The sequence below is a fragment of the Homarus americanus genome, unplaced genomic scaffold (assembly GCF_018991925.1).
Source record: "Homarus americanus isolate GMGI-L3 unplaced genomic scaffold, GMGI_Hamer_2.0 scaffold50564, whole genome shotgun sequence".
Classification (NCBI taxonomy): Eukaryota; Metazoa; Arthropoda; class Malacostraca; order Decapoda; family Nephropidae; genus Homarus; species Homarus americanus.
Window position 1 is genome coordinate 2,340,073 of NW_024715014.1, and position 27,887 is coordinate 2,367,959.

The 27,887-nt window shown below is 37.5% G+C and overlaps 1 protein-coding gene across 2 annotated transcripts; it reads right to left on the reverse strand.

Moving 5' to 3' along the window:
• Window positions 1-3,465: 3,465 nt before the first annotated feature.
• LOC121880338 (probable ATP-dependent RNA helicase DDX46) lies at window positions 3,466-27,619 on the reverse strand. Of its 2 annotated transcripts, none has more exons than XM_042387504.1 (19): window positions 27,540-27,619; window positions 24,265-24,315; window positions 23,705-24,092; window positions 22,273-22,500; window positions 20,681-20,792; window positions 20,118-20,302; window positions 19,727-19,839; window positions 19,013-19,154; window positions 18,405-18,585; window positions 17,061-17,299; window positions 16,440-16,559; window positions 14,225-14,389; window positions 13,141-13,346; window positions 12,590-12,722; window positions 11,611-11,853; window positions 8,638-8,865; window positions 7,485-7,618; window positions 5,976-6,063; window positions 3,466-5,502 (listed from the first exon to the last, which is right to left on the reverse strand). In XM_042387504.1, the coding sequence occupies exons 1-19, from the start codon at window positions 27,554-27,556 to the stop codon at window positions 5,329-5,331; spliced, it is 3,147 nt and encodes a 1,048-aa protein (XP_042243438.1). In that variant the 5' UTR covers window positions 27,557-27,619; the 3' UTR covers window positions 3,466-5,328. The 2 variants fall into 2 exon arrangements, with proteins under 2 accessions (XP_042243438.1, XP_042243430.1); XM_042387496.1 differs by having other exon boundaries at window positions 11,608-11,853.
• Between the last annotated feature and the right edge of the window lie 268 nt (window positions 27,620-27,887).

Below are 27,887 nucleotides of genomic sequence, written 5' to 3' on the forward strand. Positions count from 1 at the left end.
GCACATCTACACCATTATCATACATCCAGTTAAAAAATCTTCACTTGCAAAACAGGTTCTCCCAAGCAGTGGAAACAAATTCTATCAAAATTCAATAAATACAAAATCAAATTAATCACATACTACTTAATTAACACGTCTAGGTGATGAACATTTTCTGTTACAAGAACACATGGTTACCACAGTATTCGCCTGTGGTTATCCAGTTTTTTTAAGCAGACTTAGTTTTCCTGCATTAACTAGGTCATGGGAAAGTGTGGTATAACCAGCGAGTGTTGGAGATGCCAAACTTTATTATCAAATGGTCATTTCATACAAATGCTTCCTTAGCTGGAAATGGTATGCCACGTCTACTAAACAAAAAAGTTTTAGTGGAAACATCACCTTGGCTCTGATGGTACACACCAATATATCAAAACTGAAAATGTGGGCCAAATTTTCCCTCAGGTACTACTACTACTACTGCACAATTATAGGCATCCCCCGCGTTACGGAACCCCGGGTTGCGGAATTTCGCTCTTACGGAATTTGTAAATTATGACCAATATTTTGCGATACGGCCAGTAAATCCGCCCTTAAGGAAATTGTGGTTAAAAAAAAAAAAAAAAAAAAATAATAATAAAATAAAGTTTTTGTCAAAAATTCTAATTTGTTTGGTGTGGATTTCTTAGTGTTTGCTACCGCCAAGCGTGGCATCGCCACCGGGGCTGTCGGAATTTCCGACTCTTGTTTATCGAATACGCTGATTGGTTCAAATCCGGTACTTCGTCTGTTAATCGGTAAATTGATGACGTAGTCGGTAAGCCGTAACGTCACTGCTCCGACTGTCGGTAAATTACCGACTTTAGGAAATATGCTTTTTCATGGCTAAAACACCATATAGAATATACAGAAATATATTGTAGATGTATTTTATTACCTTACCTACATTTTATTAGCGATATTTTAGCAGAATCATATTCTGCTGTGTCACACACGAAGCGATATCGATACCATGTTACAATGTGTGAAATAAGGTCGTGTATATATTTCTTGTGCTTAGTTATGCTTCTAAATGTTTATATATTTGTATTTTTTATGCAGTCAAAATAAAATTGTTGGAATGTTTTGGTTATTTTTGTATTCAGTATTATCGAAAAGTAATACAAATTACAATTGATAAAATACAAATCTAATGTTATCTCATATAACACTCTGAATGGTGTATAATGCAGTGTTTATTATTCAGAAATTTATAGAACTAATGACAGGAACAATGAAATTCACTGAGTATGAGGACTGCTCTAATACAGGTATAATTACTGTATCTGGGATCTTCGTTACCCCTCACCACTCATTCTATTATAGAAAATCGTAATATTACGTCATGTTCTCGCAACAAATCACAACGCGAGCAGTTGAACCAATCAGCGTGTTCGGTAAACAAGAGTCGGAAATCCCGTCAGCCCTGGTCACCACGCGGAGTCAGTCCATTGTTTACATCCAGTGTGCGCGCATGTTTCTCGCCCCAGCAGTTGGATTTAACTTTTACAAACATACAGTAAGTACAGCAGAGTGCATTACCTTTATTCAAGATGATTGGAAAGAGGCCATCAAGTGGAAATAACCGCAATAGTGCAAAAAGAAGCCGCAAAGGCATTACATTGGATATTAAACTTGATGTTTTAAGAAGGTATATCATAAATTATTTAATGTACTCTATTGTATGTGTTTATAAATGCTTCTTTTCATTCATATAAGTGCTTGAATTACTTTTTGGGGACCGAAAGAAATTCCTTAGGAATGCATCTCCAGTTTTATAATGGAAGTCAGTGGGAAAATAGGTTTCGCGTTACGGAATTTCACGATACGGTCAATTTTCCAGGGACGCAACCCTTCCGTAACGCAGGGGATGCCTGTATATTATATCTGCTCAACTGTGATTCCCTTCCCTTTACAAAAATATAAGAAACAAAATTATGAATTATGGTACAGTGCTATGCAAATTTAACAAGAAAAAATTATATTACCAAAATGTCACTTTCAATATGTTTAAAAATTTGCATCACACTACCTATGTATTTATCTCAAGTACTAAAATTTAATAAAATAAGCACTGTTTACGGACAAACGGACGGATGGTTGAACAGGGGTTAGTTACACCAAAGTTCCCTTCCTGTTTCACCAATGAGGAAAAATGAAAAAAGCTAACTGGAACTGTTCATGAGACACCTTAAAACATACCCAAACTTCCCTTTGAAACCTTGTAAAACACATACTGTATTACACAATGTGCAGCGTTACTAATCAAAGCCTGGAACACATATTTTGATATTCCTTTTCCTACTACAGGTATCCCTCGATATACGAATGGGTTAAGTTGCCCCAAAAAATAATTCGTTAAGTGAATTTGTGTATCTCGAATAACAGAACAAATGGGAATAATAGGGTTCAGTTCGCAAATGACAAAAATACCCCAATATCATACCTAAAAAACACAAAATCGGTCCACAAACAAGAAAGAAAAACACAAAATAGGTCCACAAACAAGAAAAACACAAAATAGGTCCACAAACAAAAAGAAAAACCTAAGTAGGACACAATTACTGTAATTTACTACCTACTACTACTTAACATTAATAAAATACCAACTATAGATGAAATTATGAGATAAAAACCATTAAGGAAAAGCTATATCAAAGTTTAACACAGCCACCATTTGTATATACGTTGGCTGTGCCACACGAGGCCGCACTATTGCCCTCAAGCCTCGCCATAGCAACCTAGCCCTGCTGGGGACTCTCCCCCTCCTGACCCTTTGCAACGCTCACACACATACACTGCAAAGAAATGTTTATTCCCTTATTTTTTTTTACCTTATGATAGTTATTTCTTTTACTTTTTTGCATATTATGTATGTAGGATTGTGTGTGAATGCGACTAATAAAAAAACCTAAAACTAAAATAAAAAAAGTGATGAAACGAAGTTTATAGTACACTCTCTCCTCGACTTAAGGCATATTCGACTTACGACAACCCAGACATACAACAGCCATGTTCGTATAAAATATTTTTCACATTACGTATTTTCGAGTCCCGACGTCAGTGATCGTGCTGTGAACTGGCAATTTTTTTTTTTAGTTCCCTTTAAAATGGCTGGCAAGCATAAAAGTGAGAGTTCTCTTGGTGCTGAGAAGAAAAAGAGACACCCATTTTAGAATTTCTATCTATTATTTTCGCCTTATTGACTTACGACCTGGTCGTCGGGACGGAACCTCGTCGTAAGTCGAGGAGAGACTGTATATGCAAATTTACGGGTTGAATAATAACCATAACATAACTCCCCCAGCTCACCCTGCTCACTCTTGCTGGCACACAAAGAAATGATTATTCTCTTTATGTTTTTGACCTTGGGATAATTATTTTAAAATTTTTTTGCACATTATATTTGTAGGATTGAATGTGCATGTAAATGAATAAAAAAAAAATATGAAAATAATTTTATTTATAATGTACGTATACCCAAAATTACGAGTTGAAAAATTACAATAACTCCTACTTCAGCCTGGTAGCGAGAGTGCTAGGGGGATGTAGCTGCCCCAGTTGACTCACGGGGAAGCGCGAATTGAATTTTTGCCGAGACCAAAATTTGTATAAGCAGGGGAAGCTCTCATAACACGAGTGTTGGTAATTTAGGAAATTAGGAAAGTGAATTTTCGTATCTCTAACGTTTGTATAGCGAGGGATACCTGTATTTACTTCAACCAATGTCAACAGCAAGTGAAGCCATAATAGCAAGTGTATGTAAAACGGATTTGAAATTAATTCTTAAAAATTAGGCCTGTTGTTTCTACTGGGCCTCAAGTATTAATGTTACCTGATAAACTTGAACCTGTATGCTAGATACACAGGTCCCTCACTTTGTATACTTTCACCATTGCTTTATTCTTCTACATAAAAATTTGCATTATACAGGAATGTTTTCTAAGTAAACAGGTTGAATGACCATGGTCTGTGGATTGGCTAACACTAAATTCAATTAACATAACAAGCCAAGTGTTGTGGAGGCACACTGATTAGTGGAAACACAAGTGCCAAAGGTACAATGCATGCCTGCACCAAATGCTGCCCACCACATTGTTTACAGCATAAGCTAGTCTCACTCACCGACACAACTGCTCACATATATTCTACTTACAGCACTTTCATTATGACAACCTAAATATCCTACCAATACTCCTCTTCAGCAAGATACTCCAAGCACAGGAAATCAACTCAATATTTAAACTGTAATCCAAGTTAAAAATAACTTAACTTGTATGTAAGGAAATAATGGCATTACTTGCATATGCCATGCCTATACAGTACAGTATAGTCAACAACTCAAGTGTAAGTAGGATTAGAAGAAACGAGGACGTGAAAAGTACATTAGCCTAGTCAACATTAATAACTGTGAGGAAAATGTTAACTGAGGAACCAACTCCTGAAGATGGAAAAGATGTTTTAAGTATGGGTAAAGAATCAGAATCAAAGACAGAGGAATCATCTTCAGGTATGCTTGGGTGAGAGTGAAGTTGTAGAAGCACCTACTGAGACAAGAAAGGAGACCATCAAATGCTGAGCTGAACATCAATAAGCTATCAAGAGTTCTTCACACATGCTGACCAGCTAGCCTAAGTGGCTTTGGATAAAGACCCAAACCTAAAACTGATGAGCACCTTGGCTATCTATAAGAAGCAGAGTACATCCAGGCAGTTCACAGCCACCAAATTTTTCAAGTTCATCATCTCAACTCTTGATGCCACCACCCCTGCTACCTCCCCAGACCGTATTAGCCCTATTAGGTCCCGAGAGCTTTCAAGCCCAGCTCGCCACCTGGAGCTACCTTCATCTCCACTTGACATGCTGCTGCCTCACCTTATTAGTGCTGTGAAGTCTGGTGCAGATAACTCTTCACCTAATGCTCCACCTTCTCCCTACACCAACAGCTATAGTGGGTTCTAAGAGTCATACAGTACTTGTGAAAACACTATTTATGTTTTATTTTGTAAACTTTTTCACTGGGCTAATAAATATGAATTTTAGTAATGCATCTGTGATACAGAAGTGACAATATTGGGTTCAAAACATAACCCCCTCTAACTGTAAAAATGGTTTCACTTTGCAAGGTCTTGTTCAAAACACATCATGCAAAGTGAGGGACAGATGTACGAGTAGAGTGCACCATTTACTAGTCAAGATAAAAGAAAGTAGACTCTTCTGTCACTCCGACAGTAAGTTTTCACATCTATACAAATGCTCATATGCTATAATATACACTTTACTGACATGTTAAAGGCATATTCCTTACTAAAGAACTTTGTATCTGCCCTGGGCCTTAACAGGACCAGCACTCGTCCTAAGTTTTACAAGTTCTTCTCTTATAAGTCGAATAATTTCAGCCTTTGCCTTTGACACAGCTAACTCAGATGTAGATTCAATAGCCAAGAACAGCTTGCGTTCCCCCTCTGGTGGATTTTTACCCTGAAAAAAAGAAAAAAGTTTGTATTGACATAGAGTGTCAGCTAAGCACCGACAGTGAAATTAAATCATACAGTACATATAATGACCAAGAGTCGTAACTGTGACTTGATCAAAGATTTGTGTTAAAAATATAAGTCTTCCCTCTTTACAAATAAAACTAGAGTTAATATACAGTAGAGGTAAATGTGGGTTACTTTAAGATATTTCTTATTTTAATTGTATGCATCCTCCTATAGTTCGTAAACACTCCTAATTCAATAATGACTAGAGATGAATCGATATCAATATTTGGCAGATACCGATACCCCGACACTGTACAGCACTTATAAATGGCCGATACTCAGCCGATACTGATATACTAAGAAATGGCCAATACTCTGCTAATATATATATATATATATGCACACACGCAGGGCCCTGTACTTTATACACACACTGTAATAGCAGGGACAATCAACAGGCACTGTACTTACTGCAGGGCAGAATGTTCCTCTGACAGTGATTCCAGCCTCAGAATATTCAGAAATTTGGGCCAAGGCTTCCTTACTAGTAACACGCCACCTGAAATAAGAGCAAAGATCAGAAACAAGGCAAAAATATGCAAATGTTACGAGCAACAACATAGGTTTTGCTGTAAATCAACAGTGAGTGTGCAAGTTTGGGCAATCTCTGCAAAATGATAAGAGACTGTACCCATTAAACACTATAAACTGGAAGAGAGGTGGAGGGTGAATCTGAAGCTAAAGGGATTGTGGGCATGAGGTGTGAGTGGGTATTGGGGTGATACTGGCCCAGCCTATCTTGACATAAACTGCCCAAACACCACTAACTAAATGGGTTTTTAAAATGCAAATTATGCGATGCCTGTACTGTAAGTTTAAAATCAGGGTTTTAATTGTTTTACCATGAATAAAGACTGGCTTTACTATTTCATAATGTTAGTTTCCATTTTCCAGATAAAGAAGTACAGTATTGGAATATAGCCAAAAAAATGGCTGACCTAATTCCTCACATTTGAGCAAAAGTGGTGAAAATTTAAAGTTAAATTAAAATAAAATATCAGAAAATTATTGTGTCCAAATACATACATACTTCTATAAAATTTTAATACAGTATGCACAATTTACTACCCTGTAGACCCCCCAAAAATAATCATAAAATACCAATATCAATCTGAAAGTACAGTTCTGTAGTTATTAAATAATAAAGTTTTGTTGCATTTCTGTATCTCCATTAATAAAGTACAGAAGAAATAAACATAGCCGAAGTATAGTTATGAAATACTGAATATTTAATGAATGTTTACAACACCCTATACCTGTTAAAAAAGCACTGTACTACCACACTAAAACCATTTCCCTGATTAACAGTAAGATCTTAAATAATAACACCTAATATCTTCCCCTAATATTAACCACCTTGTAGTAACCTAACATAACCCTATCTTATTTCATCTCAAGATGAACCACACTTATGGTAACCTAACCTAACCTAACCTCTCTAGTGTCCTATTTCCCCTTCTTCAAAAACTGTGAGAGGTTCCAACGCCCTTCAGTTCCATTACAGTGTACATAAGAAACACTATAGAGATGAAACTATCACGAAGACTTGAAACATTTGGTACAGAATCCTGGACATTGACTCAACAATTCCTCAACTCTCCTTGATACACTAACAAATGAGATGACCTGAAGATTCACCCACCATACCCACAGTTTATTTCACCTTAAGACTAATCACTCTTATGGTAACATTATCTAATCTAACATAACCACCAAGCTTATTTCACCTTAAAGATTAGCTAACTTTGTAGTAATCTAACCTAACCACCTAGCATTACAGTGGTTAATCTTCTGGTAATATATGCTGGGTGTTATCTTCAGGTCATCTCACAAGTACTGCATAGAGAAGCCAGAGATCACTTAGTATAGAATAGTAAAGGTGTGTTGTGTTGCACGGTCTGTGATGCCCGCCCAGCTCACCTCGCCTGCTGTGGGAAGTCGTTGATCTCCAGTTCCTCCTCGTACTTGTGGTGGGTTTCCTCCGTAGCCTCCTCCTCCTCCTCCTGGTCGTCTCTTGGTTGGTAGTTTAACTTGTTGTTCAGTTTTTGTGCCATCTGGGAGTAAACAAAGGGTTAATGTCCTGTAGAGATTTTAATGAAAGAAATGTGTGTGTGCGCACTGGTCCCTCCTCCTTCTATCACTGGCAAGTAGACGATAAATCATACCTCATTCGTCTACTAGTCAGTGTCAGTCCTAACCCAGTAAAAATATATGTTGGGTAAAAATACTGGTCATCATAACCAATCTTGGATCTTATTTGGTCTCACTACTAAAAAAAGCGTTTATACATACTGAGAACGTCTACCTGAAGAAAAGAGTCAAATAATACACAATCTGAAATAATCTGTATATGAACTAATTGAAACAAAGTGGAAAGAAATTCAGGGTCTTTGTTTTATTTATTTTTTTGCTTATATATTCGAGAACCCTAAATGATTACAATACAGTACTACAGTTTAGGACAAGCAATAAACAGAAACCTAAAAATCATAATTGAATGATTGACTGTGGTAGTTACATCCCTGCCAACGCAACAGCTTAGGTCATATGTCGTCGGATTAAAATAAAGACTCAGACTAAAATCATATAATGCAAGGTAAAAAAAAAAAAAAAAATCATAAATGTCCTTTGCAAAGATCAGACTACACATGACTACTGATTTTTACATTTTCCTGTTTACTGCACTTCCTAACCTAAAATATAGTCAGTAATTTAGGGTTCTCAAATAATAAAAACAAAAATAAAAATAAAATAGGAAAAATAACTCTAACACCAAACAAGAGACACATCCATGGGAGGGGTGGAGGGAGGGGGTGGGAGGGGTGGAGGGAGGGGTGTTTGAGGGGTGGGGGAGGGTGTTTGAGGGGTGGGGAGGGTGTTTTGAGGGGTGGGGAGGGGTTGAGGGTGGGGGGAGAGGGGTGTTTGAGGGGGTTTGGGGGAGGTGCTTGGGGGATGGGGGAGGGTGTTTGGGGAGGGTGTTTGGGGGGGGTGTTGGGGGTGGGGAGGGGTGTTTGGGGGTGGGGGAGGGTGTTTGGGGGTGGGGAGGTGTTTGGGGGTGGGGGGAGGGCTATACCTGTTCTGCTACTGTCTTGGCTGATATGGTCGGTTGCATGGCTGCTCCGCCCTTCAGGATAAACTCGGCAGCTTGTTGACTGGCGCCCTTGGCCTCCTTGCCGATATTATGTTGAAGATTGATGCGTTGGGCCAACTTACGAGCCAACTCCAGCTTGTCGGAGGCAGAAGGACCGCCCATGGGAATCCCAGACAGGCCATCTCCAGGGGCTGACGACACCTCGGGAGTCTGTAACATATCAAATACCCTCAAAAATAATACAAAAATAAAATAAATAAATAAATAAAAATAAAATATCTACAATCTCATCAAATACACTCTTGAATAATGGTTCCTTTAAAATATATAATAAATAACCTTTTATCTATTTCGTACAATTTACGACGAACAGTTAACTAAGGTGTTTGAAGAAGTACTAGCAGTGATAGCAAAACTCATTTACAATAAACTGGTGAACAGATTAGTGGAGAGAGAAAAAATTATGTAACATGAACTTGAAAGTTAATACGGTAAATACAGATGCAATGATTGTTCCCAAGTTAAGAGAAACTTATGTTCTTAAACCAATCCTAAAATAACAATTATGGTGGAGAACAGAGAACAATAATAATCTGAAGAAAAAAATAATTGTATTTGGAATGTAAGTAAATGTGTGGTGGTGGATGTGAAGAAGAAATTAAAACATGAATGGTAAAAAAACAAAAACATATAATAGTCATAAGAGATGTGTTCACTAATAATAAGAGGTATGTCAAATTAATCATAAGAAATACATCCAAATAATCATAAAGACACAATAAAACCTCGATAAACCGGACTTCAATATATCGGAATTCTCTTTTTTCAGACCAAGATGCTCTGGTCACTAGAAACATTAAAAAAAATAAATAAAAAATACATGTTTTAAGAAATGGGGAAGATAACAAAAAATCTTATGAAATGAACAACACTCATTGAACACTGTACAGCGGTTTAATGAGATTTGCTATAGGCCTACTGAGAACTAAGACAATTGAGTAAGTAAGCAGGCTGGGGCTGATCAGGTGTTGTTGCATTCGTCAGGTTTATTTATTTATTGATTCAGTGTTATATTCTCATATGATTGGCCTCTTATGGTTTATGGTTCATCATGATAAATATAACATCTTCAGTAATGGATAAAAAATACAATACTGTATGGAATTTGTAATATGACTTTTGAAAATACAGAAAAATAAGCTGTATCAGGTTTATTTACTAAAGATGCATTATTGTGAGAGCTTTCAGCAGACGACCAGCTAACAACAGGGGTCACTATAACACACTGTACGGTATAGTATTTGATATGAAGAGACCGTCCTAAGAAGATTATTTACTCCCTTTGAGTGTCATATGTTGGCTCCACTTGGCTACTTGTACACTTAGACAAATGTTTAATGAATAAACAAGGGTATATGCAGATGCATAGTACTGTACACTACAATATTACTTATTAAGTGATGATAAATACACAATGATAGTATTTATTATGTGGTGATAAATACACTGCAATAGTATTAAGTGATGATAAATATTGTACTAATTTACTAAGTGTTGAAGACAAACATTGTGGTAAGCCAATCAACTGTTTGCTCTTTGTAAACAAATGACTCATTTCAGTGTGGGATTCTTTTTTCAGGAAAGCGGATTCTTTAAGGATAATATTTTATCAACCTGGCACCAAATGATCCTAAATTATGAAAATGATGGTGAAATTCCATAAAGAAGTGTTAAAGGAATCTTGGGGGAGGGAGTACCCACCTGTGCTACCCTCTCTCCTCCCCTCTGCTCCCAGATAAACACTCATCTTCCACATACAAAATGCTCCTACACTTATTTTTTCTTATTTTTATCTTTATAGTACTGTACTGTATACAGTTTTCCTTTTATTCATAAGACAAATTCTGTGGTTACTTACATATAACACTTGACAGTAAATAACAATCATCTCGGTGACAACAGTTGTTGACAACCAGACTTATATTTCTGATTTTCAACCCAGAGAGTTCTGTTTCATATTTACTTTTTATTGTTGATGTAATATTCTTTTAATAACATTGTTATACACTTAAAGACCTTAGTTGTTGAAGTGCAGTAATACCATAACATCAACTGATTTTCTTTAAACAGTTCAGATAAGCAGTCACTTTTTTCGGACTGGGGTCAGCTCCAATTAGTCCAATTTATCGATGTTCTACTGTATGTCAAAATAATCATAAGAGATGCATTAACTAATCATATAGAGATGTGTACAAATAAAAGGACCATTAATTTCACGTTAAGAAAGAGACAGGTGACGTGTGCAAAGCATAGTCAGACTCAGCAATGCTGTACGGGTCAAGAGGTACAGTACAGAACTATAGACACTTAGAGTAAACACCAAGAGGCTTTGAAAACATATAGGTGCTAGTGGAACAATGCTAAAGTCAGCTTACATGGATAGAAAGCACTAAAATACACTAAAGATGAGAATGAGAGAAATACCAAGGATGAAAGGAAGATGAAGGAAAATGGATAAAACTGAAGGAGGGAAGGACAGGAGAAGACACATGCCAGGATGTATGAATGAATGATATCAAAAGTCAAGACTCCAGTGAAATAAAAAATAGAAGGAATGAAAAAAAGAAGAAAAAAAGAACACATTTAGAGAGGAAAGTTAGAGCGTCGTGGTTGCTAATCCTCAGACACAAGGTTAACAACTCGACTAATAGATATAAAGGGGAGACAAAAATGCATCAATATAACAACTGCTACATGCATACAACAGACATACATACATTACAGCGCAAGTGCTTCACAGCGTCTTCAAAATACAGAACAATATGTGTCACCTTTCATCTCCACACTGAACGACGTGATCTTGAGCAACTCACTACACAAGGCAGAGGAAGGAGAACACGCGCCAAGCAAGCACCCGAGGAACAAAGGAAAATGCTAATGAACACAACTAACCACCTTGATCTCCTTGACCGTCCTCTTTGTGTTAAGCATACTCTCTATCTGCTGGTCAATGTCCTGTTCTATGTCCTCGTCATCAGAGTCGGCCAGGCCCAGCGCAGCCTTCTCGAACTTCTTCTTCTCCGAGGCAAAGTTCGCCTCAGATTCGTCGAACTTGTAGCCCTTGCCGTGGAAACCTCCTCCAGTTTTCACCTTCTTGCCTTCTCCCTCCATTTTGTGTTTGTATTCATCATAGAATTTCTTTAAATGACAAAAGAATAAACAATTTAGAAAAAGATTATTATATACACTCCACCTACACTCATTACATCAACAATGTTATTATCTTTACTCTATTCCAAGATGTGTGTGTGGGGGGGGGAGGGTTTCAGGGGCAGCAATAACTTAAAAAAAAAATGGAGAAAATAAGGCATAGATGTGCAAGGACTCAAAAAATTGCTAAGAATGACACACACACGAACTGATCACTATAAGAACAGCCTAGTCCCAACCATTGTAAAAATTATAAATAACTTTTAATCAACAGTATATTCACTCCCAGTCAATCTTACTTTTTGCACTGTCACTACCGATATGTTGAAATGCCCTGTAGTTTGAGCTTCTCCCCACCAAGTTATTACATATCATATTTGTATCACTTATGTCACTTGTATATTATTTGTAAATCAAGAGACCCATTCCCCAATTATGTAATTGTATATTTTCAGCCTTCCGGCTGTCATGCTTTTTCAAAAAAAACACACACACACACAATTCATATTCTTAATTTATAAATGGAGTATGGTATACAAGTAGCCCCCAGGCCTCTACATTAATTCACATAATTCCACATCTTTATTCTTCGTATCAACTTGCAACAACACTAAGACCATGTCTCTAAATCACAAGTCCCATTCAAAGTGTACATCTTCAACCTTCCAAAATAAAGAGATCAATTAATACCTAACTTTACCAGTAATGAAACAGCAAGACATACCTGAAGATCTGGAGGGACGGGAGTGTCTGACAGTTCCATAGCACGGATGAGTTCACCACCGTAGCGAGGTTGGTCTTGAGTCAGGAAGGTATATGCCCAACCCTTATTACCTGCACGACCAGTACGGCCACACCTGAGATTAAGAACGGCACGTTAAGGTGTTTCCCTCCCCAGTCATCCCATTCTGTGTCCCCTAAACCACTCAAAACAAAAGAAAAAATGAATAGTGGGAAGGAGATTGAATGAGTCGAGTATAGACCACACTACAGGACAGCAGGAAGCAATACACAAATTAGGACAGTTAGTTTCCTCTAATAACACCAGATATTTAACTCAATATCAGTATAATGGTAAATAATTATATATTTATCAGTCTTACAAAAACAGGTCATCCTTATGTAGTATATGACTAGCAAGGAATATGAAGTGATCCCATACAGGTAAACAGAGAAAACAAATAATGGGAGAAATGTGTCACACTTGGTGCAGATCACCCCAGCAGCAATGGTGGGCAAGAGAGAATAAAAGAATGAGAAACACATCATATTTACCTATGAACATAATCTTCATAATGATTAGGACAGTCAAAATTGACCACAAGAATTAGTTGCTTGACGTCTAGGCCACGCGCTGCAACAGACGTGGCTACCAGGATTGGCACTCTTCCAGCTTTAAAGTCCAAGATTGTACTGTCTCTGTCTATCTGGTCAACGCCTCCATGCAGCACAAGTGCCCTGTATGAGTGACTGAGTAGGTCCTGGCCAAGAGAGAAACAATATATCACGATTTCATATGTAAGAGCCTGAGACAACATGTCCTATTAAGAAAAAGCATGATGTCACATTAATGAGCCAAAGTTCTGCGTTTTATTTGTCTATCAAATAAATAATAAAGAGCACACAGTCACTTAGATCATGATGGCCAACACACCCAGTACAGTAAAGGACAATCACTACAGGAGTAAGAGAAGTACCCAGCCTCCTCCTCCTCTCCTGCAGATGGTGACTTTCCCCTGGTCACATGCTCTACACAGCCTCTCTCTTAGTGCTCCACCACTCACTCCAAAACTTATAAGTCTACCAAATGCTGATGCTCTCAAAAATTTTCTACCTTTCATTTTCTTTTCCTATTTTTGTCTGGAACCTAACTAATTACATATTTCCATTTAAATCAATTGAGGCATCTAGCACAGCACAGACAAACTCACCTTCCACTAGAAAATCTGCTTTTAATTGTGTTAAAATTTCCCAGGCTTTAACTTTCAATCTGGCCACCAAAATTTAAATAGAGAGTACCTGCAGTGGAGTGGAAACAGCCAGAACACGCACTCCAAGTTTATTAATACATGTACTGTAACATGTATACAGTACTATACTGGTATAATACAGGTAATCACATGACAAGGCACTTCATTGTTCGTGTTATTCTTGCCTAAAGTGCCTCACATCTAATAGCCAGTGAGTGTTAAAATAAATAAATAAATAAATAAATAAATAAATAAATAAATATATATATATATATATATATATATATATATATATATATATATATATATATATATATATATATATATATATATATATATATATATATATATATATATATATATATATATATAGATATATATATACTCACCTTAAATAATGAGTCCGCATTTTCCTGCTTGTCCACAAATATGATGATCTGGCCGCGCTCGTAATACTGACCAAGGATCTCAAGCAGCTTGAGGAACTTCTGGTCTTCGTCAAGAATAACTACTGCCTGTGTCACATCCTTGCACACTACAGATCTTCCTCCAACCTGGACAAAGACGAATGATGCAATATTATTCAGTACTGTACAGTAATGAAGCAATGTAACAAATCATTCTTTTTTATTTCTCTCTGGCAAGACTCTTAACAGTATCATTCTGGGTGACTGACATAATAGTACAGAACAGTACAGTAAGTACAATACAGTACAGCACACACACAGCTAGTGCAGTCTACCAAACTCCTGGGTGTAACTATAGACCACAAACTGGACTGGAAGGCCCATGTAAACAACACTATCAAGGCAGCTTCGTACTGACTCTACATGCCAAGATGACTCGGGTCAATTGGGGCACCCACGCCAGAGCTGAGGATTATCTACAACGCATTTATACTCCCAAAATTAACGTATGCGTCACCAGCCTGGTCGTCTTCTCTCAACTCTACCCAACAACGTCAGCTAGACGGTACAGAAGACGGCCTACAGAATCATGCTCGGCGCAGACTACTCCGGCTACAACAACGCTCTCTCCACCATGGAAATGCCATCCCTCAGTGACCTCCACCACCACGCACTATCAAGGTTTGGTAGTGGACTACTGCACCATCCTCGTCATCGCCACTTATTGCCACCTGCAGTACTCCGCCCACCTCACGCAGTCCGCCACTACAACAAAATCAGACCATAAGAGCCCGCACTGATAGATATAAGAATAGCATCATCCCATCTATTGTTAAAATAATAAACAGCCCTGTAAATGTATTGAACGTATACAGTATTATTATGTCTAAATCACATGTAAGTTTGTATATTTTCAGCCACCGACTGCAACTCTATTTATAAAACGTTTATTATTATTACACACCTCGCTTTATTCACTGTCATGCCTTCTCTGTAACTGTGTTCTGCTAGTCTTACCCTTCCACAATGTACAGTACAGTATTTGCCACCCAACATGTGGTACTCAAGTACAGTATATATTCCTACACACACAACTCTAAGATTGTAAACATGGTGAAAATGGGGTTACATTCCAGGGCTCCATAACATTACCAAAAATATACTTAAAATGCTGTACCAACATTTATTTGCAGGCAAAAGTTTAAGGACCGCCAGCACAGAGGTCTCAGTATGGTCAAGGTTTACAAGTAATGCAGTTCATTACGTCACAGAAAATTTCATGGTACATTAACATGATATAGCAGGACCTCACAGTACTTTACAGCTCATGGGGTATTTTCCAGTGAATTCTATGATATGAAACAGTGGAAGGTGTTGGGTGTATGCTGACTACCTATGTTTTGTACCCAAGTTCACTGGAGTGTGTGCGGATTGGCAAATTAAATGTTACCTAAAAGTTAGCAATGTACACCGTAAATATTAAAGATTGGGTTCTCAAAATGGCCGCGAATAGCCAAATCCGCGAATAACATTTGCTGACCAGGGTGGGGGGTACATTTTTACTTGTATGCAAAGAAATGTATAATCCCTTTATGTGTATTCCCTTAGGACAATTATTTCTTTTACCTGTACTGTACAGTATTGCATGTGTGTGTATAGACAAACACACACAAGCACATACTATAAGAACAGCCCAGTCCCAACCATTGTAAAAATTATCAACTCGTAATCAACCAATGTACTGTATTCACTCCCAAACAATCTTACCTTTTTGCACTCAATCTTACCTTTTTGCACTGTCACTATGTTGAAATGCCCTGTAATATAACCTTCTCCCCACTTAGTTATTATATATCATATTTGTATCACAAGAGTGACACCCACAGACATATTTGGGTACATCCAGGGTGTTATCCGCGAATAATAGAGAACCGCGAAATAAAAATCCACGAATTATCCGGGCATGCTGTATCTAAAAAAAAAAAAAAAAAAAAAAAAAACAGGGTCAACGCGCACACACACCTCCTCTGTTGCAGTCATGCATCTTTACAAGCCACAGGCCCCAGTATACCCACAATAGTAGTCACACTAGTAGTTTACATACTGTGAGATTTATGACTTAAGTACAGGTTAGAAATACAAAGAGCTTGTAAATTTCCACCATGAGATAATTATGCCAATTCGTTTCACAACTTACCATAATTTCAATAGGTTTTGTGAGGATCTTCTTGGCCAGAGCTTCTACCTGGCGTGGGAAGGTGGCCGAGAACATGACAGTCTGACGGGCGGGTTGTATATTGTCAATTATTCTCATTACCTGAAGAAAAAAAAAGTTACATATCAGAAAAACTGAATGATATAATTTGTGCAACCTCTATAAAGTACTACACCATCAGGGATGTTATTACCACAATCAATCAATCTATACAGTGCAGTACAATACTACACAATATATTAAAAAATGTTTAAGAGTATTTGTGTATTCTATAAGTAATGTTCATAGTAGCTATATAGAAGCCGCTGTTATGGAAACTTGAGTGTCGAGGAAACACGTACAGTAACGGTAAACCCTCCTATTACCAGACAGCGGTATAATTCTTGTAAACCCTGTCTCTTATTGGGAGGATTCTGTTATGGAGAATATCTGGTATTGAGTAGTCTGTTATTGAGAGGGGTTTACTATATCCATTACGGTACAGTACTCTAATGACATAATTAGAATCATTAAATCACTCATAGTCTTGGCATCAGGATTGACATTATCCCACAAGACACCACCAAACACGTGATTTATGTATGTTATCTTATCTACACAAACCTGAGGCTCAAATCCCAGGTCAAACATGCGATCAGCTTCGTCCAGCACTACGTAAGTCACTCTGCGGAGGTTGGTGACGCGTCCACCGTTGGCCGCCAGCATGTCGATCATCCGGCCCGGAGTACACACGATAATTTCTGCTCCACGTTTAAGTTCAGCTATCTGTTCTGAGATTCCTGTACCGCCATAGACGCAACAAACTTTCAGGTTGTTTTTGGCAAATTTCTTACATTCTTTACCTGTTGAGAGAGTTAACATTGTCACTAAAAACACCAAGCCACTATTGTTTTTATTGTTCAATTTGTACATGTATCTCTATTTTTCTGGCTAAATAAATGTTAATATATCAATACCAATAACTTAAATACATTTTTAACATAGAGTAATTATACTAGACTCTTTGTGCATTAATACAATTATGCCAGTAGGAAATAAAAACTATCAACAGTGAGATGCGAAATATAGTAATTCCTCCATTTTATGACTAATCACTCGACCGGAGATTCCTACATATGTAATACCTAACTTATTTTCTTAAGACTAAAAATTCCAATATTCTACCTCCATTCTGTATATAATGAATTGTGGTAATATAAGTTATGAAAATGCTGTACCATAAAGATACCATAAAAACCATTTTGTCCATGTAAAAAAACAAAAACAAAAAAAATAATAGAGAAATGCAGTGTAATTTTCAAACAACTGGGCCGGCCTTTACTGATTAATTTCATGGGTTCATTACTGACATTGTGTGTGTGTGTACACTACAAAAGATCATAATTATTTACCCCATCTTACAAAGCAATGACTACAAACCTTGGCTACATACCTTCCCAGCTGATTGTATCTAGTTATTTCTGGGAAGAGAAAGTAATCTGCCCATATCATCATTCAAATAGTGTTAGTTCAATGTTAATTAAATGTACAATAATCGACATACAACCGAGTTTAGTGAGTACAATACTAAATCAATTTCGTTATCGATGAATATGCATGCACTGTACAGTTATGTATGTATCTATGTATTTATTTATTTACAAAGAGTGAGACATGGGGGATCAGTAACACCTCTTAACGTCAAGGACTAATAGTATAGTATTTCACTGAGCATAGATGTTACACTAAAGTCGTCTATCTTTGTGTTGTCTGTCATCAAGTAGTTTCTATAAGAATTCTTGAATTAGTTTTACATTATATTTTATAACCATCTAAAAGCATTGGTGGTCATATCATTTGTATACAGTAAGAACAAAAAACAAAAATGCAGCAACCAAGACAGTGATTCCTATAGTGTTGTAGTCAATGAGAGAAGCAGTAAAAGTTATCAATTAGTAGAGTACTTACCAATCTGCATGCATAGTTCTCTTGTGGGGGTCATGATGATAGCAATAGGGCCATCTGTGTCTTCCAGGGGCTGCTGGTCCACGATGTGGCGGAACATAGGAAGGAGGAAAGCCAGAGTCTTCCCCGATCCCGTCTTGGCAATGCCTATAACATCCCTGCCCTTCATGATGGCCGGAATAGCCTGATAATGAAATAAGGAGAATTAATCGCAATATATATTATTTTGTAAATAAAAAAGGATTAAGCAACTCATGTTTAGGACGAAGATCACAACCATTAAATGAACCAAGATTACGTTATTTTGAGACTGTAACTCTTATAGCACCGACTCTTTGAACAATGTTTCGTAGAATATACTCATACACTTATCACATTTGCAAAATTAATATTAGTACTATTGCTAACACCTAAATCAGGCACTTGTACTGTATATAAAAAATGGACCTGCTTGGAATGCACTCTAAGGCACTAAAAAAGGTATGACTGCTGTAAAGACTACACATTAAAGTTATGAACTAAACCTTCATTCTTACCACAAAAACAACACATACTGTACTGGATACATCAAAATGAAGACAATATATAATAAAGTGGGTAGACAGTCTTACCTGTACTTGAATGGGTGTTGGTTTTTCATAATTACTCTTTTTTAGTACATCCAGGATCCTCTTACTCACTCCACACTGGGCCCAGGTCTTGATAGGTTTAGGGCATCCTTGACCTTTCACCTTGATGCCCTCCAGCTCAGCTCTGCCAGGATAATAAACACAGTAACTATGTGATAGAGCTCTCAGGTGTAATATAAGATACAACATTTTAATAAAAGGGAAAAAATCTAAATCTAAGAATGGTTAGTACTATTAAAATTTTCCTTGATAGTGTCAGTACAGGACATTTATAACAGTAAGTTCTTGCACTGAATCACCTGAAGATTACCCTCCCCAGCTTATTTCACCAAAGATTAAACATCCTAATGCTAAACTAACCTAACATAACCTAACCCAAAACTAACAGTATCTGGAGACTAATCTTCAGGTGATCCTTAGAAGCTAGAATTATGAAAGGTCTCATTTGTGGTCACACACTCCATACTCCCTACCACCACCCCCTTCTGCTTCTCTCTTATCCATTCAACTCGCCTAACATTTTTCAATCCCACATATTCTTCACTGTATGTCATTCCTTGTTATATCTCTAAATTCCCATAAAATTCACAGACTGTCCAACTTTACTACTCCCAAGCTATACACAGCTATACATTAGGTGTTCGAATATGTACACCTACAGGCAGAGACCAGCAGAGGGGGTGCCTGGAACATTACCTGTATGCGTCAACATCTTCCTTGCTTAGGTTGGCAATCTCTGGCACTTCCACGTAGAAGTCCTTTCTGAAGGGCACGTAGTCGATAGTTGTGTGATCGACTTTCACTAACTCCTAAAATGAAAGATAAAAATTTACATTAGATAGTGCTTTATGGTGCAACAGGAGGATACAGTACAGTACTTAATATTAAAAGAAAATTAAGATATTTTTTAAGTGCCATCCTCCACAAAATGAAATCTGGCCAATATATTCCAGCAACTTGTATAAACAGAAAAAATAAAATAAAACAAACTGCAAAACAAAAACAAAATATTTGACAGTACATGGCCGGTGAAACACACGGACATTAGGAAAAAAACAAAACAAATGGATGATATTATATACTGTACCTTTTTCCCTTTAGAGTTGATGCTTGCCATAGTGTCCTTCAAATCCTCTCCTTCTTCCTCTGACGAGTACTCCAATGCATCCTGATTCTGCTCCATCAGTTCCCCCTTCTTCTTGGCGTTAACCCTCTTGGCCATACCCATGATAATAACCGACTTCTTCATTCCTATAATTTCATTTCCTATTGCTGTGAGAGAAGGAGGAGAAAAGGAAAATAGGATCATGTGAAAGACTAGCCCTCCTACTTTATGTCACAATAGTCTTTCTGTTGATTCCTGGTTTTCTGAAGATGCAGTAGTACAGTGTTAGATTAGGTTAGGAGGTGTTATAGTACAGTACGAGTATAGGGCTAGGTTAGGTTGGGCTAGAATAAATTAAGCCAGATTACGTTAGATGGTATTAGTACAGGGATAGGTTACATTAGGTTATGTAAGGTGTTATCATAATATAGGGTTACACACACACAAAAAAAATAATAAAAATAATAATAATAAAAATACCACCACCAAACACACCCACCCAACCATGCAGACACACACCCACACACACCACCTACAATACTTACTGTGTGACTTCGGCATTCTTCTCACACCTCCCCGAATGTCCACCCGGTTAATCTTGCGCACCTCTTCCTGGATGCCGGACATGAAGGCATCTAGAGGATCGACTTCATCTTCCTGGGGGTGGTGACACATCATCCATCAACATGTTATTACAGTACAGGTGAGGAGGAAGAACAAGCATCAACGTCTTCATGGTGAATTATGTTAGGAGAATGTCTGGGGTAAAACTATGGAGCATCTTCTTTCACATGATAACTAAATACTGTACTATACCTTGAAGCTAATCTAACATAACTTAACCCAACCTAACGTCATGTCAAGAAACCCAACATGACTTAACATAACCTAACCCAACTTAACCTAGTCCAAACCAACCTAACCAAACCTATTCTAACTCAACAAATCTAACCTAACCCCTCCAAGTAGCATTAAGTGAAATAAGCTGGAGGCCTAATCTTCAAATGATCTTAAATTATATACATTACATTAGAGAGTTAAGTTATATGATTCTAGCTAACTTCGTTATCTTACTGTACTTGCACAATAAGTCTTGCAGCATATTTTATGAGAAAAAATATTATGATTAAAAAAAAAAGTGAAAAAATGAGTTTGGCTCGAAGGTATAACGAGTATAAAACTGTCAAGAGATGGTGATATGGAAGGAGAAGAGAGAGAAGGTGAAGGACAGAGGTGATCGTGGTTTGGTTAGGTAAGACAGATACAACGTGACCTCCACCTGCAGACCATAGAGGGTGGGGAGAACAGAGAGATTGAAAGGATTTACATCAAATAGCATGAGAGCAATTGTTAAAAATCTTAAATGATAAACACAACACAGAACTACTCTAAATCCTTCCCAAGATATAAGATTTTTCATTTATGATTTGCTACTAGACAGCGGATTGAATCACAGTGGCGTTATGTACATAAAGGACATACTGTACAACACTCCTCTGTACAAAACATTAATAATCCCACATACGGTACTCTGTATGCTAAAGTAAAAAACTCCATTTACAAGAATTTGTAGCAATAGATGAGAGGATTTTCCCTTAGGTACACTGACCATCATTTGAGTTAGGTGACTTTGGCTAATCAGACGTTTTATGTTTGTTTCAGATCCCATTTTTTTAATGAGACTGATCACTATATATTTTACAGAAAAACTTAGTTCATATATAAAATGAAAATGTCAATTATTCTAGGGAGTTTAAATGAATTGTAGGACAACATTTGGGACTCTGTATCCAAAACTCAAGTTGACGCTCAATGTATTATTCACAATACTGTACTGTACATGTATCAATAATGTGTCGGGTGTGCAGGAACCCAACTCTGTTTACTGGCTGGGGTTAATTGTACTGTATGCTTCAAGTAACTTCCAAAGCCGATAAACAGTAGAAAGAATGAAAAAGAAGTGACCGACAGTATACTAGTTCAGTCAAATCTATCATCACTCTAAAATATTTGAGAAAGAAAGACAAACTGAGCCAACCGCTGGTGACAAAATACACATAATATGTCAGACGGCAAAAAGCTAAGCTAATAAATAAAATATGCAGAAAAATATAGTGTCTCAAGATGCACTCCTTACTTCGTCCTGTTTCCCGTCACCATCTTTATTCTCTCCTTCCTCCTCTTCTTCATCATCTTCAAGACTCCAAGCTTTTATGGAGACTTTGGGAACGTTGGCTCCCAGGGTTCCTTTCTCCGCTTCCTTCTTGGCCGCTTCTAACTCCCGCTTCTTCTTCTCTGCTCTCCACTTCTCAATACGTTCCCTTCTCTTCTGCATCTCTGCTTCGAGGCGTTTTTCTGCCTCTTCCTGTAAAACCACGGCAATGTTGTCAGTCCGAATTCCTGTTGCCTTACTGGTTAGGTTAGACAATTAAAGAGCTACTTCTGAAATGAATCAAGTTCAATCTTTAAATTTATACCTGGATTTATTTATAATTTTGAGTATAATTTTTCTCCAACCCTTAAGCCCCGGGTTAGAGTGCTGCTGGCATTACCCACCCCCCACCCCCGCACACACACGAGGTCAATTGAACCCACGGCAGCCAGCGTAAAGTGAGAGACGCGTAAAGTGAACAACATAACATATGGGATTAATTGAAATACAGACCGGGCCGACCCCCAAACTCCACTTTTTCAGACACAATACCTAAGTTGTAGTAAAAAAACTTCTTAATTTTATGATGGTATGCACACACAATTAATAATTAAGAGAAATATCAATAATATTAGGTTTTTTAACACTTACATTAGTAGAAAAGATGGCTGGGCACACGGGGATGGGGGGTTGGTTCCGAGGCAGAGGGCAGATTATTGGCCCTCACCCGTATCACTTGTATCACTATCCACCACAGAGGCTTGCAGGGCCTCTTTGTTAAACCCCTCAAAGTCCATACAAGTCCATATCCTCACTATCATTATCACTATCACTGACTTAGGCCGGCTGTGGTGGGTGGCGGGTGAAGAACTCGGTAATGTTTTGATGACTGGGCGACCTTGTGCGCACCCTGCTCGCGCCGCTCTCCGCGTAAAAGGGTACACACACCGCGGAAAGTGAGCATTCCGTGTTCGGCAGGGTACCGCGTAAACGTGAAGACTCATAAAGTGGGACCGCGTAAAGCGAGGGTTGACTGTATATCTTGATAAAATCACACGGGAAAAGGGAAACAACGAAAGCTAAGGTGCTCCATTGTTTCCCTTTTCCCGTGTGATTGGTATATATATATATATATATATATATATATATATATATATATATATATATATATATATATATATATATATATATATATATATATATATATATATATATATATATATATATACACACACACACACACACACATATTATAAAAGTGGCGGGAAAATAGGCGGACGTTCTGGAACATCACCTGGGGCCTAAGGGTTAACAGTATAGACATTAAAGTATACTGTATACACACAAGGGGTCTTTTTACAGTACAGGTATAAACAAGAGTAAAAACATTACAGTATAAATATATAAATTCAAAAACCTTGTCTATTTTGGAGGGATCAAAATCAAGACCCGTCTCCTCCTCATCCTTGGGTTCAGCAGGTACTGGCTCCTGAGGCTTGGGGGGGTGAGTTAAAAGCTTGATCTTGGGAGGAGAGTGTGACTTGCTCCTCTTGCTCCTCTTCCTGTCCCTGTCCCGTGACCTGCTCCTGCTCCTCTTCCTGTCCCTGTCCCTGTCTCTGTCTCTGGACCTTGACCTCCTGTCCCGGTCTCTCTCGCGTGACCTGGACCTGTCCCTGGATCTTGAACGTCTGTCCCGGGATCTAGACCGTCGCCGATCTCTGCTGCGTGACCTGTGACGGTCTCTGGAGCGAGATCGTCGGGTTCTACCCCGATCTCTGTCTCTATCTCTCTCCCTGTCTCGAGATCTGTTGATGGAAATATTTAACAATGATTGGCCGTATGAATCAAACACATACATTTGAACATTCAGACCTTTTACGCAAACGTGACTAAAATTTAGCTCTAAGCGCTGCTATTCCCTACACTGTGTATGACTAGTAATAGTAAATTACCAAAAGAAAGGGGTTTATAACTCACCTTGACCTTCTGCGGTCTGGACTTCGGGACCGACTCCGGGACCTCCTGCGCCTGGTTGAAGAACAAATATATTAGAACATTCATCAAAGTAACTAATACTGAACTATACAGTTCTGTACAGTACTATAAAAATATCTCTTATGTTACCGTCTGAACACAGCATCAACATATGTGAAAATTTTTAATCTTGACATCTTTCCCACTGAACAGCTGGGTGACCGAAGCAGGAGGAAACACACAAACACTTATTATTTACGACCGTCCAATCACTTATTGCTGTAACATTCCTGCCGACCACATCACTGTCATCTTTTACTGTCACTCATGTATGTTAAGACGTGGATTGGCTATTGTAGGTATCGTGAATCTAGTCTATACCGAGTTGCTATTATAGGAGGTTGTCGTACCCTTCTGCTTACCTCGTCCTATATCTCCTCTACCTCTGCTGCCACTCACTGATTCTGGCTGGGTTTGGTATCCAGTGTAATATTAATCAGGTTTACACTTTCATACACAATTCTTTCACTTAACGTATGTAGAGGTGGTGAGAGCATATACTTTCTTCCTTCTTACATGTATTTCAAAATATTTATATACAGTACTGTACACGAAGAAATTTCTCCATGGACGATAAAAAGTTTTCTTACCTCTAGAAAAAAAAATGCACGAGGAATATTTTAAATTCCGCAACATATCACCCTTATGAATTTTCCCGTCTTGAATCTTAATAACCCGCCCTTCAGCCATGTTGGAATGTGGCAGTAGCTATTTATATCTACTACTTAAGGAATATTTTTTATCAGTTTAGAGCAAATATATCATTCTCTTCGGTGATTCCTTTCAAATTTATATTTTTAAGAGTAAAGTAGAAAGTAACAATGGTACTTTAGGTTAGGTTAGGCTTGGTAGGTTAGTTTAGTACATTTTATGAACGAAAAAGGTAATGTCTGAGAACAGCACTAATTTTACATTAATAGCTGACTTGCCAATATGTACCATGTTATTGTCTGAATCTTGTGACTGCTTGACTTAATACGGTAATTATTGATGACTGACCCACGGCCGATTTTTCATAGAAAACTATTATGAAAATGCCACAATTTCACTGTCTTTTATAGTGGACACTGTCGCAGTTTGTGCAAATGTGTTAAAAAGTGGTTAGTTCTAAATTAAACATAACATAACCTTAGTTGATATGAAAAACAAGCAGAAGTGTTGCTAGAAGACCTCACCAACCTAACTAGACAAACCTACTAACATTACCTAACTTCCCAGCTGGGGAGCTTTGCCCCTCGGTATATTAAACAGAAATAACTTACTATACGGTGCAATTTTACATTTTTTGTGGATGTGAGAGCAGCCGTTCACACCGAAAGGTTCTTAAGCATACACTGAGCATTGGTGTTGATCAAACCCAGGCGGTGGAGTGTTTTGAAATACGTCAATATGATTGGCTGTTTACATCCTGGGATGAGACATCACCACCGAGAAGACAAAATATTGTGCGCCTTGGTACCTAATTATCTACCAAACAAAGCATTTGCACAAGAAATGATTATCATATCAGAATTCACTGATAAAAATAAAGTAAGATAGTAAACAGTACAAAAAATAACTTGTCCGCGGGTCAGTCGTCAATATTAACCCTTAACACACTTCCCAAACACCTTTACCTGTAGTATGAGTTCTCCCATCAATTTTCCATGGGTTAGGGACTCAGAAATTTCCCTGGTATAACTAATGCAATTATGGTCATGTCCACAAATACTTTTTCTACCTCCTCAGCTTCATAACACACAAAAATACATTCATAGGACCAAGCATCACTGAGTCTCCAAAGTCCATCTTGGTTAGAGGTAAAATTTTAGTTTCGGTCATCCCTGTATTTAGATATCCAAACTAACCTACCCTAACCTAATCTAACCTAACCAATTCCCCAGATGACCAAAACTAAAATAATACCTTGGTTATATTTGAAAGAATCAAGATTTTTTCTACAAGTAATCCGAAAGTGTCCCATAATAAGGTGAAATTTCAATCATGCACCAGTCTTTCTCTTGCTGTTATTAATACATTTGTCGTAATGTTTAGACAATTCTAAGATCCTTTTCTTCTGTGATATTCCCGCCAGAAATTAAAGGTAACCGAGATATTAATTTTTCAATATTATTATATATGGTAGGTCACAAGTGTCACCATTTGTTGTTTACGTCTCAAAGAGAAGGTCTGACCACACATCGCACAGTGCTCCTTACCTCCATGTTGGCGTCTCAAGTTTTTCAGTACCAGAATAACCAGATATGGCTGAACAGGTGGAAAGAGCTGTGCCGACATTGTGATAAGAGTATATTTAATATCAACTGCAGAGTTTCGTCAGAAAAATAGTGTTAGGTCAGGTTAGGTTGGTTTGTTATTATGTGATTTACTCGAGAAAAAAAATCGTTAAGATTGATGGGTAGGGGGGGGAGGAGATCTCAAAAACTATTGATTTCTGACTGAAATGAATATCAAATACGTTCGAAACCCATCAAATACCATCGGAAAAACTTTTTTAATATCCCAAAAAAGTCCGGTGCATTAGTGAAAATTTACCCATAATAACACACACACACACTGTTGTCGACCATTACCTTCGTTCTGTAGTCTACAGTATATCCGCCTGTCTATAGTGTATCCAGATCCCTATGGTATATCTGGCTGTCAAGTTATATTGTTTATGGTATATCAGGCTCTTTAGCTTTTTTTTTTTTACGGGGATTAGCCCACCAGGACACAAGTCACTGACCCACATCAGGGCCTGGAGGGCGAAATATAATAATAATAGTAATAATAATACTAATAATAATAATTAATAAAATAAATAAAAAGTATAATAATAATAATAATTATATACAATAATGAAAAAAATCAATCAATTTGAGACAAACAATTGAGACCCTGCAATTGTGTGTAAATGAGGCAGAAAGTCAGATCACCAACCTGGGACTTGGTCAGAATTTTTGTGATACCTATACTGATTAAGGTATATCTATCTGTTTAGCAATATTGTCTATTGTATATTAAGCTAGATAAAGAGCTGAACCCAGAAATAACAAATAAACAGACAGACATACCCCCAAAACAGAGGAACTTCCCGAGAATTAACAAACCCAGTAAACCCCCCCACAAGTGTTCCAGTCATTCCTCCTCAGCCATATATCTCCATCTTATCTTAACTATCAACCCATATTAACAACTTCGACACAGTTAGGGTGAGTAAATGTGCCTTAACTTACCTGCTATCACGAGACATTAAGGAGAAATAATAATGAGTTAACGACGCCGCTCAGGGCCTCCTCACTACACTTTAACAAACCTTTACACAACAGTGAACTTCCTCTAAACATTTAAGTAACGCCTTAATAAATCACTATTGTCCATTTTTTTTAGATAATATATAGTTTATAGTTATTCATAATCAATTTTGGTTAAGTTTATGTGGTTAATTTTTCTTATTTATTATTTTAAGTATTAGAAAGTCAACAGATTGTAAACCGGATTTATGTTAAAGTTTCCGACCTGTGCTTGATAGTGGTTTATTATTATTATTATTTTTTGAATTGTCGCTAAAGAACCATTATTTT

What these genes read in the sequence shown, in the direction of transcription:
- LOC121880338 (XM_042387496.1), bottom strand. An exon ending in ACCTGGGATTTGAGCCTCAG is followed by an intron (nt 16,560 to 17,060) that starts GTTTGTGTAGAT and finishes TTTTTTCTTCAG; the next exon opens with GTAATGAGAATAATTGACAA. An exon ending in CCAAGACAGTAGCAGAACAG is followed by an intron (nt 7,619 to 8,637) that starts GTATAGCCCTCC and finishes GTTTACTCCCAG; the next exon opens with ATGGCACAAAAACTGAACAA.